General features: G+C 36.4%; 3 protein-coding genes across 5 annotated transcripts; 1 reads left to right on the plus strand and 2 right to left on the minus strand.

Annotated features, from left to right (window-relative positions):
• Positions 1–3,360: 3,360 nt before the first annotated feature.
• Positions 3,361–5,895, plus strand: LOC103998031 (uncharacterized). Of its 3 annotated transcripts, none has more exons than XM_009419397.3 (3): positions 3,361–3,524; positions 3,685–3,894; positions 5,484–5,895. In XM_009419397.3, exons 1-3 carry the CDS (start codon positions 3,450–3,452, stop codon positions 5,694–5,696), a joined length of 498 nt encoding a protein of 165 aa, XP_009417672.2. In that variant the 5' UTR covers positions 3,361–3,449; the 3' UTR covers positions 5,697–5,895. The 3 variants fall into 3 exon arrangements, with proteins under 3 accessions (XP_009417672.2, XP_018686932.2, XP_018686933.2); XM_018831387.2 differs by having other exon boundaries at positions 3,375–3,524; positions 3,685–3,899; XM_018831388.2 differs by having other exon boundaries at positions 3,375–3,524; positions 5,491–5,895.
• Positions 5,896–6,988: 1,093 nt separating this feature from the next.
• LOC135583736 (uncharacterized) lies at positions 6,989–11,515 on the minus strand. Its single transcript, XM_065083021.1, has 8 exons — positions 11,260–11,515; positions 9,521–9,623; positions 9,005–9,084; positions 8,602–8,931; positions 8,258–8,334; positions 8,097–8,139; positions 7,946–8,014; positions 6,989–7,247 (listed from the first exon to the last, which is right to left on the minus strand). Exons 1-8 carry the CDS (start codon positions 11,311–11,313, stop codon positions 7,224–7,226), a joined length of 780 nt encoding a protein of 259 aa, XP_064939093.1. The 5' UTR covers positions 11,314–11,515; the 3' UTR covers positions 6,989–7,223.
• A 2,621-nt stretch (positions 11,516–14,136) lies between these two features.
• On the minus strand, positions 14,137–15,755 carry LOC135594068 (type IV inositol polyphosphate 5-phosphatase 9-like). Its single transcript, XM_065084492.1, has 7 exons — positions 15,703–15,755; positions 15,513–15,620; positions 15,094–15,418; positions 14,809–14,993; positions 14,610–14,718; positions 14,360–14,511; positions 14,137–14,266 (listed from the first exon to the last, which is right to left on the minus strand). The coding sequence occupies exons 1-7, from the start codon at positions 15,753–15,755 to the stop codon at positions 14,137–14,139; spliced, it is 1,062 nt and encodes a 353-aa protein (XP_064940564.1).
• Between the last annotated feature and the right edge of the window lie 3,184 nt (positions 15,756–18,939).

Genomic DNA, 18,939 nt, shown 5'->3' on the forward strand with positions numbered 1-18,939 from the left:
AGAACAACTACTACTCTGCCAACAGCTCTTCCATGCTTATCCATTTAATTTTTTTATATTTTATTTCGGTGAGTCGATTTATTTTTGGATATATATATATATATATATATATATATATATATATATATTTTAAAGCCCCCACCTCGTGTGTATTTTTTTAATAGGGGTGCCTTATTTTTTCAAGGCCAAAATACCCTCAATAAATTTTGGCCTTGGTTGACTTTTTTTATTTTTTTTTGGGTTTGAACCGATGTGATGGATTGAACTAAACTAGATTTATTGAATTAGACCGATTCAATATAATATCAAGTATTTAATTTTTTTTATCTAAATCATTTGTTATCCCGTTCTATTAATGCATCAGCAATATTGAGGAAGATCGTTGTTGCAAGCCTTCTTATTCATGGTGGTCGATAAGATTATCGTCATTATCTCTATTATCACCACCAACATGAGGTAGGGCTAACGCTAGCCTTACACATTAGGCTAGGGTTCTTGACAATAGGGCATTGATAGTGGTGGTGTTGTCATTGTCGGGTTTTTGCCGGTGAGGGATTGTTAGAGAGGAGATCGTGGTCATCGTCGCTAATGGGATAAGTGATGGACAAAAGTATATCGACCTTCCTATTGTTCGTTATCGCTATGATCGTCAGTTAAGTATTAAGATTTATGCAACCTCATTTATCAATGGTTCATTATCGTATCGTTGTGTAGCTTTTTATAATCTTATTGAATCGTTAGAATTGACTAAATAAATCAATATAAAAGGTTAAACTGAGTAGAAAGATATTTTTATAATTAAAAAAAAGAGACGTCTTTAGTAAAAAATAAATATAGTGTCATCCGATAAAACCTCATTATTAAAATTTTAAGATAAGTTATCATTTATTTTTCTTTAATAAATCATAACCAACTTCTTGTTACTGACACTTCGTATTCAAAGAAAATTAAAATTTTCAATGCATGAAAAATTAAATTATTTAGTTGTTATGAAAGCTCAAATAGAGGAAGCGTGAACGAACCATTTGGTCTTAGATCCCAATTTGATACTAAACAAGTCTGAACTCATTAAACACTTGTGCTAGAAATTTCTTGAATTGATTTGTTATTTTCATAAATGATATAATTCACAACTCTAAGTTGGACATTATCATATGAGATAATGAGAAAAAAATACTACTAAATTTATATTTTTCAACTATTTCATATGTGACTACGGATTGAACCAAAACAAAATATTTTTTAGTTAATCCAAACTTGACTTTGAAATTTCTTATATACTCTCTCATATAGATATAGAAGAACTCTTCTCCTAAACTTGTAAACCTAGAAACCCTCTCTAGATATACTAGATGAAAAAATCCAAATCGCCTTCCTCTATCTCTTCCCTTCTTATCAAAACCATGAAATAAATACACCATAATTCACTAAATGAGGCATCATTCTACTTAATCTTTAATATAAAATTTAATCCTAATTCAAGATAAATTATAATATAATTAGAATTCTTTCAAATAACTCGAATCTAATTATAATTCTTAAGTACTTACCGACTCTAAAAAGAACCAACTAGGATGAAGGACAAAATGTTAGGTTAGTCTTGAGTTATAGGTAGCTATTGACTATGATTGGCTTTGTAAGGAATTTAGAGGGTTTTTTTTTTTTTTTGTCATGGGAGGTGTTGGTGAACCTTTACATCATGGATGAGGTGTCAGTATAGCTCGGTCCAATCCTGGATACGCAAAGTTGCCCACGCGGATGCTCGGGTCACATCGATGTCGAGTCGGGTTAAGTCCAAGCGTCGTCTCCAGAGTGCGGTTCTCCCTTGACGGGTTGTTGTTGCTTCGTTACCAATTCTTACACAAAGGTCGAGGTCGGGAGGGGGATTTTTTGACTCGACCATTCCGAAGTTCAAGTTAGTGTTGTGGAGTTAAGGAGAGTTGAGTGTCCTCTATTCCCGATCAGTGTTGTGGAGTTAATTAACTGCTGCCGGCTTCTTAGACGACCGACTTAAGCTGTTGTGCGAGCGTCAATCGACCTGCACGGATCGGCTTCGCGCGATATCACCCTGAGTTTTCCAGGACGATCGTACCGTGATGATATTATTCGTATGGAGGGGGTGACAAGCAGCTGCCCACTATGTGTGTGCGATGCGTCACATCGGATTTAAAATTCCACGTCTGTATCGTGGACGATACCAAAATATGTCATATCAGAAGGAATCACCTCACATTTTTGTATTGGGATGAACAATAACCGGGCTGTATTCGATTTAATTTAGGCTCATTCCTTTGGAAAAAAATGTTACGTGAAAGGATTAGATCATTTTTGTAATGTAAGTCTTACGGTTTAAGTTTGTGGTGAATCAAGTATTGACTAGTAATATTACAAATTACTTTGGCTCTTACAAGACTTTAATCCTGTGGATATTATGTCTTCATAGGTACGAGAATATAGATTTATAATGATTCGTTTCGGATGAGAACGGTGAACCCAAAAGATAATTTCTGATTCTCTTATTTTTTTAATTGATATGATCAATTTTCAACCAAATAATATTATTATAAAATTTGATTCCGTATATTTGTCGAAAAGACGTGATGAACCGACTATGGAGTTCAATAATAATATTGCATACTGGGTGGTATTTAGTAGGTCGACCACATGAATCTAAAACAAATCGACCTTCAATTGGCGGGTCCCGCATGAAGCTTAATTTTCTGTGGACCCCGCATGTGTCGTGCATGCAATTGGCCGGCATGTCGTTCTTTTCCAACTATTTTTAATTTCCTCCATTAAAAATAAGATTTAAAATGAACAAAGATCTCGTTGACAATATGTATATGTATATATATATATATATATATATATATATATATATATATATATAAAATTGATTTGTCAGATGAGAGTGAAGAGACAATTGTGTAACCATTAAAATGATTCTTTTTCTTTAATATGACTCGATATTATTTTTTTGATATATATTTTTTTAAGAGCAAAAAATAAAACGAGATTTAAGTTGAGAATCTTTCATATGCCAACGAGCATCATGGAATCATATCATCGTTATCTTATTATTTGATTCCACACGCAAAATGTCCCCCGTGAGAAACTCGAGACTCTCGCTCGGGTGCTTTAGTTGTCGTGCGAGGGCCCACGTGGGGTCGTACCCTCGGCGAGATAGAGATAAGGAGACGTCAAGGGGTGAGTCGTTTGTGGGGGACGGAACGGCCCCAAATAAAAAAATGGGGCCCCACAAGAAAGTTGGGTGGGACCCGTCGACCTACCGAAAAGTAGCCGTTACGGGGCGAAATCAAAGCGTAAATACGCGTGCTCGATGGTAGAGACAGCGACTTCGTGCGTCACCAAAAGCAATTAGCCTCCCCCACACCGAAGCAAAGGAGAGGAGAAAAAGAAGAAAGCGAAGGGCACAAGGAAGGGAAGAAATGGTTGGCATCTTCTCACGCTTCTCCGGTGGCTACATGGCCAAACCCAGTCATCATCCTTCCCTCCTCCAACTGGTAAACTTATCATTGCTTTCCCTTCTCCCTGTGTTGTTCCTTTCTTTTCTGTCTTTTGACTACATGATCGATCGATAAGGAAACAGCTCTTCGGATATGTAACTTTATCGGTTGATTGAATCTGGTGCCAAATGAAGTGTTAAATTGTTTGGAGCTGTAGGATAAGAAGTTGGCAGAGGTTAGTGAGGGTGAGGAGGAAGAAGGGAACGATGGAGCTTATGATACTCATGGTGAGATTGAGAGGAAGGGTGATGATGACGATGCGGAGGTGGAGGTTGACGGCGAGTTCAAACCGATAGAGCATCCGCTGGAGCCACCGGATGATGACCGGCCGGCGAAGTACCCCTTGCCTTTTGCTTCTGTGGTAAATGTAAGGCACGTTCTTGCATTTGCGATGCTCGTATGCTTCCTACCTTAGCTTGCTACTATCATCCGTTTTCTGAAGCAACTTTGATGTCTACAAATTATTTCTTTTCTTGCCTATATAAGCTGGATCAGGGAAGTTGATGGCATGCTGATAAGTAGGCAATCGAAGATCCAACGGGAATTGGGTTTTTTTTTCTGGAAAAGAATTGATTTGGATTAGGTAAAGATCTTGATCGAGGATTTTGGATCATCATTTGTGTTGGTCAACGACATGTGAGTACTGATACCAAATCATCAACTCAGGAAAATTTTAAGCAAGAAAAGTATTGCTATTGATATGATTGCGATTATGTGGATTCGATGGGACCTAAGTGAATTCTTTTGGATTTCCTTTTCAATCGCTTGTAAGTTTTGTGGATTCAACCTACTTGGATAGGATAGTAGATTGTTTCTTCAATAAGTTAGAGGGCTTTTTCCAATGGAAGGATGCTTAATGGATCATTCTCTTTAGGGAATGATCAACGCATTTGTGAATGCACACAGAAAGAAAGAACAAGAAGCAATAACAGAGGGAGAAGAATGGAGATATAAATTGTACTTTGGCACTCCTCTCCCCTTAATCATTGACATGGGTTAAATTAGTCCTATTTCGGATTCTCTTTGATCTCGCTTTCTTTCACAGATTTTGCCAACAAGATTTGATGTCTTGATCCAACAGTGTGATCAGAAAAGCGCACCAAGAATCACAAATGCAAGCGAAAGTGATCTTTGTCCTTCACAATTATGCTCGGTGTACATCTAATATTTCAAAGATGGTTTCTGCATGACATAATCTAGATCAGATTCTGCAACAGCTCCAGAAATAATGATGTTGTAGAGGTTTTTCTGTTCACTACAGCAAAAACATTGTTGATGCTCTGTGAAACAAGAAGCAAGGACTTTTTCCTTGAATGTATATAAGAGCTTCCGGTTTCAATTAGCTAAAAGTTCTCTTAGGTTTTATAAAGCTAGAAAAGACCCAATTTAGTTTCAGATCACTTTTTTGGTTCTTTTCCTGAATTCAATCTTGTTTAAATGCTCAGGCAGTGGCTACAATAGACATTAATAAAGTAGTATGTCTTCTCTTCTCATTAGTAGTTGCTCATAAGTTCTGTCAACATCATAATCATGATCATGTATTGCTCATTCTAACTTCACCATTTTTGTTTGTCTTAGTAAATTCATCACCTCTTTTAATTATTTCAAGGTTTCGTTCATCTCATTCAAATCCTCAAACTGTCACATTTGTACCTAAAATTTTCCTTAATTCATTGCATGCTGTGATTTTTCCTGCTGAATTTGATTGTCTGGCACCCTTCATGTTGCAAATGTGGGTTACAACAAATGCTTAGCTCAACTATAAATCCACTTCCTTGCAGCAATCTTGATGTTTGCAGAATGTTTAAAGTATATGTGAACCACATTGATGATGAAAATTGACATTTAGAGGTAGAAGACTCTGCTACAATGGAAGCAGACACAAATAGCATCTCTAGTTCTTGACATTTTGCTTGTTTTTCCTCTTAACATTTGGACAACTTGTGGTATGTCAAGGATGAAGGTGAACTGAAGGAGTCATTCTCGGCAAGTTTACAGACGATAGCAGAGTCGTCGTCGTCGTCGATAGCGAATGAAGAAAGAGTTGCTGAACAAACTCGACCGCGAACTGATCGAAAGCGGCATCCCGTTCGAAATCATCCCCCCCCTCCCTCACCAAACTACAGCATATTTCAAGTCTTTCATCAGTGCAAACAGTTCGAAGCTTAACAAATAGCTTCCCTCACCACTGATCCGTTCAACATTATTTGAGTATCTCATGTACAGGCAAAACTATTACTTGGAATGTCTTGTTTTTGTAAAAAGCTGCCTATATTCACAATCATTTGAAACCTAAAAAGAATGTATATTTCTCATCTCTTTTTTTGGAGAAAGAAGAATCAAAGATTGTTTGTTTGTTTGCCTTTAATGTGGTGGCATAATACATACATAAATCAAAGAATTTATGTATCTGTCATTTCAATGTTTAGAAATATATCCCTTCAAATATTAAAATCTTTGGCATTTATCCCTTCCATTAAAATTTATTCGCAATGCTTGAATTATTTAGTTTTAACTTTTATTAGCATTATTTAGTTTGTGTTTAGATAAATTTAAATTTGAATTCATATTTGAATCCGAACCATGGAGAGATGTTGACTCTAGTTTTGCCACTCTCAGATCTCTTTTCTTCTTCTTCTTTTTTCTCTCAAGAGACTATTATAAAATTAATTTATGCTTGAATTTATGTATGAAATTAAGATGATACATCCTATCAATTAGTATAAATATATAAAAAAATCCAATTATCACATGAATAAGATAAATATGTACAGAAATAGGATACATAAATATGAAGTATAAGAATATTTGAAAGGATATTGTTTGAAAAAACAATAAACTTTTATAAAAACTAAAATCCAGATAATATAAAAGATACTATATGGATAATAATAAATCCATACAAATATAAAAGTTTAAAATTAATATTTAAAATATATGGTTGATTACCAAAAAAGTAGCCGATGTTTCTAAATTTTTCAGATCAAACAACTTATTTTCATATTGCTCATGGCGATCCTGAACATATTGTCCAACAATTACTTTAGCTTTTAACTACTAAATCAAAACATATAGTTAAAAAACATTATAATTGGATAATATTACTTATTTTTTAATTATCATTCTTCCAAATAAATGAATATAGATATAAAAAAGTTTCCAAAATAGATCTAATATATAGACCTTCTTCATCAAATCCACAGAACTAGTTGAAGTGTAAAACTTTGTCCTAAACTTGTAGAGGAAATCAAGTTATAAATATATCCAAAGCTTTTAGGAGATAACAATTGCTGGGTTTTACATAAATATAAGTTTCAGTAAGACCAATTTGTCGACCAACCGAGAAGGTGCAAGTTCATCAAGAAATTTGGTTGTTTTTAATCCTGAAGCCCATGAAACTACAGCACTACAAAATGCATAAAAGAATCTGAACAGCATCAGTTGCTTTCACCATTTCCATATATAAATAATTTGGTAGAAAACATTGCATTATAACATCAAGTACATGTACACAAGTTCTGTGCTACTTGGGGAAATATATGTGAAGTTTCTATTACATTAATGGGCTATGGAGTGTGGGACAAAATTTAGCCCAAGTAATAAGGAAATTCAACATCCAATTGAATTGGAAATGCATGTCTTTCATTCTTTTAGCAACAAATCTCATCCGGCACTAATTCTATAATAAGGCACCATTCATCCATCATCCTGCTGCTTTTCCTGCACAGATTTGCGAGGGTCCATCAGCTACATGTTCAGATACATTCAAATAGGCAACCAGCTGAGAGATCAAATCTTTGACACCATATTCTTGGTTAATCACATTTTCAGAAAATGTGGGAATAACCTCATTCTGAACAAAATATCTTGAAAATCCTAAGCAGATAAAAAGATCATCTTTGACAATCAGAAATGTTGCTATGTTGGAAAAGGAAAGAGTCTCACTGAACTTGTAGGCTGCTAACTAGGTTTCCAACACATTGAATACCTAATGTCTTCATTAGGGTACCACAAAACCCAGAATTCCATGTGGAAGGAGCTTCAGATGAGCTCCCATCAAGTTGCTGCTCATGCCTTTGATGGTTTATCACCTTGCACAACAAAGGATATCCATGTCTTGGATGCCAACCTAGTGCAGTTTAACTGACACCATACTATGACAGCAGCATAATACTTGTATAGCCCAAAAATGCTTAAACCTACTTACCTATGTTATTTATTGTAAAACACCAAATTCAATTTAAAAGTTCAATTTTTTTGCAGTGAGATTTACAATGTACAAATATAGGAATATCGTTGGAATATATTGTTGCACAAGAAGATTTGTATAAGTAGATGTAAACTTAAAAGAAATTAATAATACTACTTGCAAGAAATTTGGGACTAGAGATACCATCTATTATGAGAGTAGAGCATACCTCCAATTTCGCTTTGGCTTCAGAATCAAATGTCTTGCACAGAATCTCATAGCTTTTCTCAGCTCCAATCTGTTATGTGAGGTTATGAGTAACTTTCATTGAATAAGAATTTAAAAGTACAAATAGTATGTAGATTAAAAAATCATTATACCAGTGGATCCACTCGTGATGGTGAAATGGTTGAGATTGTATATCTGAAAAAGACATATTAATTAGCTTTCAGTTCATACCAATGGTGAAGAATAATAATATTTGATACTTATATTCTTACATCATATACACCTTATTACCAATGTCTAAACAGTAACTTACCTCAGCTTAGTTGTGTAGAAATTCATGGCTAGAACATTAGCTTTTTGTACTGTCAGCATCACAGCTCCCATGCGATTCTATAGATTTCATGGAATGCTACATTTAGGGCCAAGCAAATCAAGTAGCTATCTACCTTAAGATGGTAGGCATGCTCAAAATTAACTTTGATCGTGAACTATATGAAAAGAAGTAGGAGTATCATCATAATGAAGCATGAGATGATTATGAGAATAATCTTTTACAAATAAGTAATCTAAAAAAGATAACAATCAGTCTGAATCATCAGCATGAATAACAACCTATCATGCACATGTGTATCATTTTCACCAAACATATATTGTTACCTTATGAGCAATAAGTTCAATTAATTGCATCAGGAACTTTCCTAGTCCCTTCCTTTGTGCACAAGCCTCCAGCTGTAGCTCATATACATAAACAACAGGAATATCTTCCTCGACAATAAACCGGTAATGCACAAAACCAACCAGATGATTCTGATCACCTGTCTGACCAGTATAGAGTCTTTCCTCATTTTTGGCCAGGGGATTTTCATCAGATGCTGCATTTGTTGATTGTCGTACAAATATATATCGTGCTTCAGGTGAAACCATTTCCCTTCGTTTCACTTTCTCTTCCATTTGCCACTCTGAACCATATGGACCTTCCATATTGGCCTAGATAATTTCATTTATTACATGATACAGGTAACTGATACATTATAAAATAGAAAGTGGCAACAGTTCTTACCTTAAGAAGATCTTGAATGTATTTCTTAATAGGAGAGGGAAGTTGGTCTCCAATTCCTGATTCCAAGTAAACTGAAAGTCCTGATCATCAGTTAAAATGATCAGGATTGTGTCACTAAGTGAAATATAGACATTCCAGAAATGGGATTATATCAACAAATAAAGAATCATATAGAACAGAATGATGATATTAACAGAGGAAGAATCCCAAAGAAAATTAACAAAATCATGGAAACACGAATCCAACTGTCAATGTAATTTAACAGATTGAAAAGATGGGCCTTTGGCCTTAGTAGTATAAAACAATGTCCAAATTGCAAATATCAAGGTGCTTAAAAGCTAAAACAGTATGAAAGAAAGTGTACCACAGTTGTCTTGACATGAAAATTCTAAACCCTCCTAACATTCTGGCTCCTATAAGCATACTGTTATGTATATACATGTTTCTTTTTTCAAACTTTAGAAGTTCTCACTCCTGTTACCATTTCAAGCTTTAGAAGTTCTGACTCCCATTTACCATTTCTTTCATAATGACAGAAGGGTGGAAAGGAAAGTAGATGGTCCTTGACAGATGATGCCTTCTTTATAATTTCATCGATTGCTTTTTTCTTCTCAAGTACCTGCAGAAACACGCTGTTGTCAGTTACCAACATTTAGATGTCTACATAAATTCCTCAAGCATATTATTTAAATGTCTCAGTTGACCAGAAAATATTAATCATATTGGTAAAAGTAATCAGCACACATAGATCTGATGAAATTTTAAATGTCCACTAAATGATTATACACATATGCATCGAGAGCATTATTCGTTTCATGTTTCAAATCAAATGTTAAGGAACTTTACCGAGTGATGTTGTAACCCACGTCTCTTCTAATCCATGGTTTTGTACACATTTGCTTACAATTTCAGAAACTAAATCATCAATTTATCATAAGCTTAATCAATCAAGAAACCTATCTCCTTGCATGTGTTAGTGAAGTCAAAACAATAAAACTCGTTAATCTAGGTGCAATTTCCCAATTGAAGGGATTTTACTAAAATATGCCTTCACCTGAGCAACGATTATCAAGATTGCAACTCGTTGTAGTAAGTGACCATGACTATGTCCTGTTTTCAGATACAGATTGATCAGCATATTCAAATAATTCAAATTTTCTGTGCATCCATCCAGATGCCAATGAAACAGAGGTCCAGACTAAAATAAATTTATCGACCTCGTTAATTTCTAGTGCAACTAAACAGAGAGATCCTCTACCAATTTGGACTTTTCAATTTTACAATATACATAAACCACCAATAATTGACTACTCCTGAGCATTTACTATAACCTTAACTAAAATGATCTCCACCCCACCCTTCATAAGCCAGATTGATTAGTTTTTGCAAATAACCCATACCATGGCACCGTGGCTAATTTTTGAATGAGAGAATAGTCTCTTACCATACTAAATCTGTTTTGCATTTACAAGAATTATTAAATCGGTTTTTCTTCTCTCCACACAGTTCACTTGCTAGTCATAATTTCCATTCTATTTGGAACCAACAGATCCTCCAACACATTGAACACCTTTTATTATTAATTTTTTTTACACGAACACTTCAATTTGAATCCAAGGAACTGATTACATGTACCGAAAGAACTTAATAGTTGCATTTGTCTAGATTAGGTTGGTCTCTTGCGAAAATCTTCAGCTAGTGAGAAAGCATAAAAAATTGTCTAAGATCACTACCTAATTGTTGCCATCTCCAGTTGCGTGCAGTCCATCGCAACAGTGAGAATATCGAGAATGACTAAGGTCGTTAAACTCTAAGAATGACCAGCCACCACCATCAAGACAAAAAACTCAAGACTTTGAGGTTGTTGTTTGCTGTAAGCAACAAGTCCAAACCCTTAGAGCCGGTGATACCAAGAACAACTCAAATCTATCATTTCCATAGAATCATTGTTTTCTTTTAACCAAAAAAAAAAAAAGAATCTAAAATAAAACCTTTTGGGAGAAGAAAAGGATCAAAGCCAACACGAGCAACTACAAGCAAAAATAAAGGGAGGGAAAAACCTAAACAAGCAGAATAAGAAAAAGGAGCACATTTTCCTGTTCATTTGATCGAGGGCAATTAAGAGCCATGGAACCAAAAAGCTGCATAAAGATCCAATCATCCTAACACAAAGTCGCATGTAAGCCAAGACGACAAAGAGATCTTCCAACAAACATGACGAAGAAAAATAAGATGACCAAAGGAAAGAAAGGCACCTCCTTTCTTCTGATCCTCTTCTCTTTACTTGTGGAAAATCTCTTCGTCTCCATGGATTCCAGTCACCGGAGAAGGAGCAACACCACATCCGATCCTAGCTTCCCATTACTTCTTCAGGAAGAACCCTCTCCCCCTGCATGCGTCTGTCGCTGCCCCCGCCACTTTCTTCCTTTCGGCGGTTCCCGAGAGGAATCCAGCGTAGGCGAGCGAATGGGAGAGGAGGGCAAGGACGGGGCGGCTGTGGAGGATACAAAGGAGACGGGTCCCACCACCCCAACGGCGAATAGTCGCCGAGTATGAGAGGGATACTTGGAAAAGGCAACAGGAACACCTGTGGGCCACTCTTCGGAGATTCCCATTTAGCCCAATCTCAGTCTAATCTGACCTAATCGGAACGAATGGTTCGGGATTGGGTTGGGTTAGCCGAGTGGTGTAAATGGGCCAGACTTATAGGCTATAACTTGTGGGCTTCTGTAAAGCCCATAAGGCCCATCTTTAAATGCTCATGATCCTCGAAGGTCATATGTTATACTGCAACATCAGATTAAGAATTACAAATCCAAGAAAAAAAAGTACTGTCACATCCTAAATGTTGATTTAAAAGCCATAACATCTAAACTGATCAGATAAAATCATGGTCTTACCATACTTTATTCAGATTTGATAAAGGATCCATGGCAATTATTTGAGTGTATATTCTTCTTCTTAACTAGTTTATCTTCATAGTGTCTCTCACATTTGAGATTATCGTTCGTAGATTCTCAACCTTGATATTATTATGCATCATCTTACGCTAGATTTATATAATGACTAATGGAATTTCTTTTTTACCTTCTAGATGCTCTTACACTTGGAACCCTTAATGTGCCGCTAACACAATAATTTGTGAGAGGATCTTCAGATAACTCTTTATTACTATTCAATTGTGTCGTTTAAAGTTAGTGTAATCTTCACCTTCTCTTCCCTAGTTTAGAATGCCTTTTTTTTTTTTTCTTGAAGAACCTTCTCGTCATTGTAGAAGAATGATCATTGGATATTGAGGACTTTCCTTTTGAAATATGTCTCATGATAATAATTTTTCTCTTCGTACCCTTTTCTAGGTAAGTTTTGAATACTATTTCAATAGTCTTATCTATATGCATTACGGAGTAAGGCTTTTTCACCATTGCAATTTCACTTATTAGATAGGGTAGCCTCTATTTTGGCACTAAGCCTAGCACAAGTGTTAGAGAATTTAGATAACTTTGTTTACATCATTATGTCTTAAATCTTCTTCTCACTACCTCTATATGACACTTTTTGTATAACTTAAGATCTGAACGAGGTTTTCATTTAGATACTTCAAATAGTATATCTTTCTTTGCAATCAACCATTTCAAGACGAAATAATTTTCTTATAACAAACCTCATATAATTATGTTTTTTTTTCTCTTCACATACTATATATACTCTGAATATCTATATTTTTAAGTATTAAGGGACACATTCTAAAGGTGACAATCTAAAAGCTATGAACAAATTCAAGGATTTATATATGTCTTTTCATGGTGATCATAATCAATACAATCTTTAATTTTTGTATACATGTTTCACTCAAGAGCTGAATTCGTTGCTCAGATTCAACCATAAATTTGAGAGTGGACTTTCAAGTATTAGAAGACAATATGGATAATAATATTTTGTGTGCAACCGTTCAACCTTGACTACTTGTTTGATGCAAGCAATTAGGTTTTACCATTGATAATGCATGGACTACGTGGAGAAAGAGATGCCACAGTCATGAACAACTATGAGCGCCACCTTTGGGATTAGTAGATTGGGCATGCAACTTGCAACTCCTTTTCTCCACTACACACTGAAAGCATGGACAGAGATGGGCTAAAGTGATTTCCTCCTTTTATAATCCGTGCGGTCAGGCAAAGTAGTTTCCACCGCAGTGTCATCTTCTTCCCTGGATTCCTTCGTGCTTCTGGTAGCCTATTGAGGTGGAGAAAGCTGACTAGTTGTAGATAAGCCAAGCCACACCTTGTGTCCCTGGATTCACTTTTGATTTCTTTGGCTTGTTTAGTTAGGTAGAACCACCACCAATAAATTCTGGTGCTTATCCTTGATCGAAAATTCTGTATCAGTACCTGGTTTTGATCTGTAGAGTGGTGGTATTCAAAAGGTTAGAATCCAACTAGAGAAGTTTAGAGAGTGATTCTACTGTTTATGATGTCGAAGGATCAGAAACCATGTAGTAGTTCGAAGAATTACACAGCTTTTGAAGAAGATGACCCCAACAATGGTTGTTTCGCTTGCCGTTCTTTGCTCAACTGTGCATCCATTCTCTCAATAACAGGGAGTGAAAGCCTTCGTGCCAATATTATTGGAAGATGATCACAGCCACTACTTTTACGGTGCAAGATGGGCAGTGATAACGATGGCACAAAGCTCGCAACAAAAGAAGATCGACCATGATTGGTTTGATGTATTCCTCCGGTGGCATTCATGTCAAGATAATACAATGATAAGTTATTGGCAATAAGTGCACCAGGAGACAACTTGCACCTTCAGCAAATGCACGGCCTGAAATCATGCAAGAGCAATGTTCCCCACCTACCATTGTCTCTTATGGTGAAGGTCACCACCAATCAGAAGCAATCGGTTGACTTCTGTGCTGCAATCCATCAGTTAATGTCGTTTGACATCGAAACAATGGGAGATCTTTAGATTGCATGCGTTCAAAGATCACTAGATGAACAAAGAGCATCGTCTCTTAGCAATGGTACAGAAATCTAAGCTTTTCAATCATGGATTTGAGATCAGATAAGCAAACTTGGTGTTCCATTTCCTACGCCATTTTGCTATAGCAAATCAGTGGCAAGAAGAAGCCATCAAATTTGCAGGGCGTCGACTTCGGTAGTGAAGATTGATCGCACCGGTCGGCGGTCCGAAAACTTCACCTCGCATCGGTCGTACCGCTTTTGCTTCAATCCTTCACCAAGCCATAGTATTCGATCGCACCTGCAAAACCAGCAGATTTCATGTCTCCTGCATCAGTGGAGAAAATTCTCTTCTTCCTCTCTCCTGTAGAGGTGGATTCAGGATTCAACTAACCATGCAGGAGCACGTCTTCGTTCTCCATTTCTACCATGAACGTGCCAGCAATACTCATCGGAGTTTGGAAGATACTTGTACGTGGGAGAGAACGTGATCACGCCCTCGTTCCAACCTTCCAATGCTCGGCCGTCGGATAACTCAAACCTTAGCTACAGATGAAACGAGGAAGATGAGAACAGCTTGAATTCATACAGTAAAAGCGATGGGTATATATGTTAGCTGTGAAAAATATACAGAATTATAGTACCTGATCTTTATCTAACAACACATTCCACTGCTTCTGCTCCACGAGCGTCTTGGTCTCCGCATACGGCATTGAGATCCTATAGTTCAAATCCCCAAACAACACTATACGACTGCATGCAATGCAGGATCATATCAAGTGAATCTTTACGATCGAGTATAAGCAACCAAAAATATTTATAATATGCTGGTGGCAGACTCACTCATGATTGAGGATCTTCTTTGGCAGATCATTAGAAGCGTCACTAGAAAAGCACGTCCTTGACAATATGTCCATCACATTTGAATTCCTACGCATCTCATCTGCTTCTTTTCCTCCCGAAGCCAAATGGCAGCAGACAAAACAGAAACTTGCTTCATGTAAGCAAAATCTAACAGATACTGAACCCTGCAATACATGCAGCAAAAGGTGTAAAAGTACTGCTGATTCTGGTCCAACAAGCTCCACATGAACGAGGAGAGAGAGAGAGAGAGAGAGAGAGGGTTACCTTATTCCTTAAGCAGCCCATGATGCCACAACCAATGCATGAGACTCTTGGATTACTGATGTAGTTCCGGAGATCTTTCCTGACCCATACCGAGACTAAAATTCCAACCATTTGCTTGCTCACAACGCATCTGAACTCTCGGGCATTGCTCTCTCTTTGGTGGCCATCCTTATCATGCTCCAATGGCTCACACTTCTGGATCCTCTTTCGATCGTGGAGGGACTTGTTTAGTGTTTCACCTATCAGTGACTTCCACTTCATGGAAATCTGAATCTTTTCAGGACCAAGAACATTCCTGGTGCTAAGTGGTACGATCTCCTGGAACCTACAACCAGCGATTCAAGCCATTGTTACATTGGAGAACTCCTACAACACTTGGAGCTCGTAAAAGACTTTGGGGAAGAGAAATGTGGATCTACCCAAGAACATAGATGTCATACGAGCTCTTTCCGGTGTCCAAACAATCCTCCAAATCCAGATCATCAGTGGGCGGTATCCCTCCAACATTCCATGTACTAACAAACATTCTGAAACAAAGAACAAGTGAAGCATGTTCCCATGTCAGGATCGGCTCATATACCCAAGGCAAAGTTCAGATTTCAAGCTCACTTGTATCTAACGGAGCCCATTTGACCATAGGTTACTCCATCAAGCAATGCCATGAGAACTTGCAGCTTCCAGTTCTGTGGACGTTGGCGGCTTAGCTATCACTGCCACCATGGAGTTTAAACACGAGTGAGGAATATAATCCGATGATATGTAGCAAATTGGTTACTGTACCTTGATTTGTTGAAGCTGCACGAACTGAGACATGATCCTTGGAGGAGAAGGATGAAACGGGAGAGGCTATTTCTGAGGTAGGAAGCCAATGGAACAAAGTGGTGGAGATGAACAATAATATAATCTGAACACTAGAAGTAGTGGAATTTGCAAGTTGGGAGGAAAGAGAGCAAATTGGTGTGACGTTTAAAATGATGGAAGTCAAGCTTTCTTGGCCATTAGTAGGTACTTCTCATTTGAGATATGATTCAGATGGAAAAAAGAAGTAATTTATTTGGACTATGCGTCGAAAATATAGAATCTTCTTGTTCTATTTCTTGTTAAAAGACAAAAAGAAGAGATTAAGTTATGGAGTGAGTTCATATCAACTGAATGAACAGAGTTTCAAGTGAGACTAGCATAAGAATAGAAGTCAAGGCATGTAGGCAAAGCATGCATCCAAGTCATAAGATGATGATGAAGTGTAACTATTATAACTATGCAAGAGAAATAATGCATGGATTTCAAAGCTCTCTTCTCCTTGACAAGTCTATGGTTCTGAAGTTCCTGAATCCTTCTTTTGGGATTCCTCTGCTCCAAACTAAGTCAGGTCAATCTTCTATGCATTTTAAATGTTATCATTTAGGTTTCCTATCCGCCTTCTTTTCTGATTGATAAGCTGGCTGCTGCAGTTGGTTGATGTACTAAAGTTGTGTACTATGACCACATAACATTGATTATATTCTCTACTACCTTTGTCTGTTCTTTTGGTGTAAAAACATGTTAGCACTTCTCAGAGAAGCCATCCAGGAAGACAGATGCAAGATTAACCAACATCCTTCTAAGGAGGTTTGCAACACCTACTCCAGCTGAAACATTTGTGGAGAAAGAACAGCTTTGCAAGCTTGTCCTAATAATGGATGGGGATTTTATAGGACTGCAGAACAAGCAATTTAAAGAGGTCCAGAACCTCTCACAAGTCAACAAATTAAACAGCCTTATTGCTTATCTTGATGACCTAAGGAGAATCAGTCAAGCAAGTGAAGCCATTTATGTTTTGCAATTGTGGTTTTTTATTGCTTCAAAGATCATTATCTAATAATATTGTCTTGAGATTTTCTAGATGACATTTGCTTGATTTTTTGCTTAATCTGATTTGACAGTAAATAGTTAGGACTTATGATTTTATTATTATTGATTGATCTGATATGACATAAAATAATAAAAAATTAAAACATAAAGAAGTCAATTAGTGTTAAATATTTCGAAACAAATTATCTGAATTATTTCAACCTTACCATAGGAGGAAGTAACATTCTACTTACAGCATTTGGTCCCCAAAATTGGATAAATTATCAAATTATATATACAAATGTAGTGGTCATAAGAGTTTTCAAGCTACATTTTTATCATTAATCCGAGAGGATAAGAACCCACTAAAGTAGTGAATCATGATTAAATTTTCTTATTACTTAATTACGATAATTTCATGAAGCATTGTATCAATCTTTTTTATCTCAAGCATAAAAAATCTACTAGGATAGAGTGTGTCATATTGACTCGATTGTGAGCTTATACTCCATTCTTTCGATGTAAGCTTCTTAAGTAAACTCTTTTTAGAATGCACAATCACCTAAATCGCTATCTCGTAGGCTCAACTATACCCTTCCACTGTTTCATTCCTCTAGATAAGTCTCGTAAGCAAATTCTTTTTGAGATGCATAACCTAAATTATCATCAACATCTTCAAGAATTAGCATGTCTAACATATTTGATTGTGCACTTTTACTCCACTCTTCCTTAAGGTAAAGTGTATCTCTAGGAATCTTTTTTTTTCTAGAACGAAAATGGTTCTAAGCAATTGAGACATGCTTTAAGATCTAATCGAAGGCTTCACTCTCTCGACTCGAACTCAAAACAATTGTGTAAAGGCAACCTATAGAAACTAAAATACTAATAATTATAATATTATGATCATTACAATATACTTTTTTTAATTGCATTGTCAATAGTTTTTACGGGCCATCACCACTCCTCTTAGTGATAGGGATCACACATAGTTCATCAACGCCTATGAGATATAAGTAGAAATTGGTCAATGACATCTATATTATCTTGATCTCATGCATGAACGATTACTTGAAAATCATCTAATGACACCACTATCATATTGGTACTTTTACTCCACATCCCTATCTTGATGGGACCAACTCAAGATCCTCTTGGCCTCCAATACTTCCATTTAGATTGGACTTTTCTCTAAGTTTAACTCTAACATCTTTGTTTCACAATCAATAATGTAATTATGAATAGTGCTCATATCCATTATTGCATGAATCGTTCGACAATTAAGTTTTATGTGCACATATATTAGATAATTGCTTCCTATTTTAAGTTGCTTTTGTTTTATCGACTTAACCTTTGATCTTCACTTTTGGATTTAGAATTGCTCGAACTAAAAGCAATAATTTTATCTTTGCAATGTATTATTTCTTATTTTAAGAGAGCTCTTTCATGCTTGCTTGAACGAGATCGAGACACGCTTCAACCTTTTGTAAGTTTCTGATGTCAACACTTCCATGCTTGGTGGAGCTCTTCTCGTGCCTTTGGTCCAGTCAACGCTTCCTCAGTTTGAGGAGAGTCATCTACTTCGAGATCACCATCTTGACTGTCATACTCATCGTGAGCAACTCCTATTGTTTGCTCATGTGTTTGCATACAAATTTTCTCTATTCGTTTGTCCATCACCCTAAAGAAAATTTTCTAGTTTATTAACTAAACCCATGATAATGATGATCAAATTTGACTTGGTTGTAAGAAAGCCTTTAACCGAGATTTGGTATATCCTCTATGTTCGTTGGCTACAAAATTCCAGCTTCAAATCATACTTCATATGTGATAACACTTCACTGGCTCGAAAACATCTTGTACACAGACCTTACCTCATCATCATTCCCAGCAATTGATTCATTTCATGTGATGAAAATTAACAGGAACTTTATGAAGGCTTTTAGTCGACCAACTTTCTTGATTCTCTTCCACCATTTTTTTGCGTAAAATAAAATCCTTAGTTGCTGTTCCTTGTAT

This window comes from Musa acuminata, chromosome BXJ1-9, assembly GCF_036884655.1.
Source record: "Musa acuminata AAA Group cultivar baxijiao chromosome BXJ1-9, Cavendish_Baxijiao_AAA, whole genome shotgun sequence".
Lineage (NCBI taxonomy): Eukaryota > Viridiplantae > Streptophyta > Magnoliopsida > Zingiberales > Musaceae > Musa > Musa acuminata.

What these genes read in the sequence shown, in the direction of transcription:
- LOC103998031 (XM_009419397.3), top strand. Translation starts at nt 3,450, where the DNA reads ATGGTTGGCATCTTCTCACGCTTCTCCGGTGGCTACATGGCCAAACCC. An exon ending in ATCCTTCCCTCCTCCAACTG is followed by an intron (nt 3,525 to 3,684) that starts GTAAACTTATCA and finishes TTGGAGCTGTAG; the next exon opens with GATAAGAAGTTGGCAGAGGT. An exon ending in CTTTTGCTTCTGTGGTAAAT is followed by an intron (nt 3,895 to 5,483) that starts GTAAGGCACGTT and finishes TGGTATGTCAAG; the next exon opens with GATGAAGGTGAACTGAAGGA.
- LOC135583736 (XM_065083021.1), bottom strand. Translation starts at nt 11,313, where the DNA reads ATGGAGACGAAGAGATTTTCCACAAGTAAAGAGAAGAGGATCAGAAGA. An exon ending in CTGTCATTATGAAAGAAATG is followed by an intron (nt 9,085 to 9,520) that starts GTAAATGGGAGT and finishes ACTGATGATCAG; the next exon opens with GACTTTCAGTTTACTTGGAA. An exon ending in TTGAACTTATTGCTCATAAG is followed by an intron (nt 8,335 to 8,601) that starts GTAACAATATAT and finishes TGAAATCTATAG; the next exon opens with AATCGCATGGGAGCTGTGAT.
- LOC135594068 (XM_065084492.1), bottom strand. Translation starts at nt 15,755, where the DNA reads ATGGCATTGCTTGATGGAGTAACCTATGGTCAAATGGGCTCCGTTAGA. An exon ending in ATGGGCTCCGTTAGATACAA is followed by an intron (nt 15,621 to 15,702) that starts GTGAGCTTGAAA and finishes TCTTTGTTTCAG; the next exon opens with AATGTTTGTTAGTACATGGA. An exon ending in AAGAAGATCCTCAATCATGA is followed by an intron (nt 14,719 to 14,808) that starts GTGAGTCTGCCA and finishes CATTGCATGCAG; the next exon opens with TCGTATAGTGTTGTTTGGGG.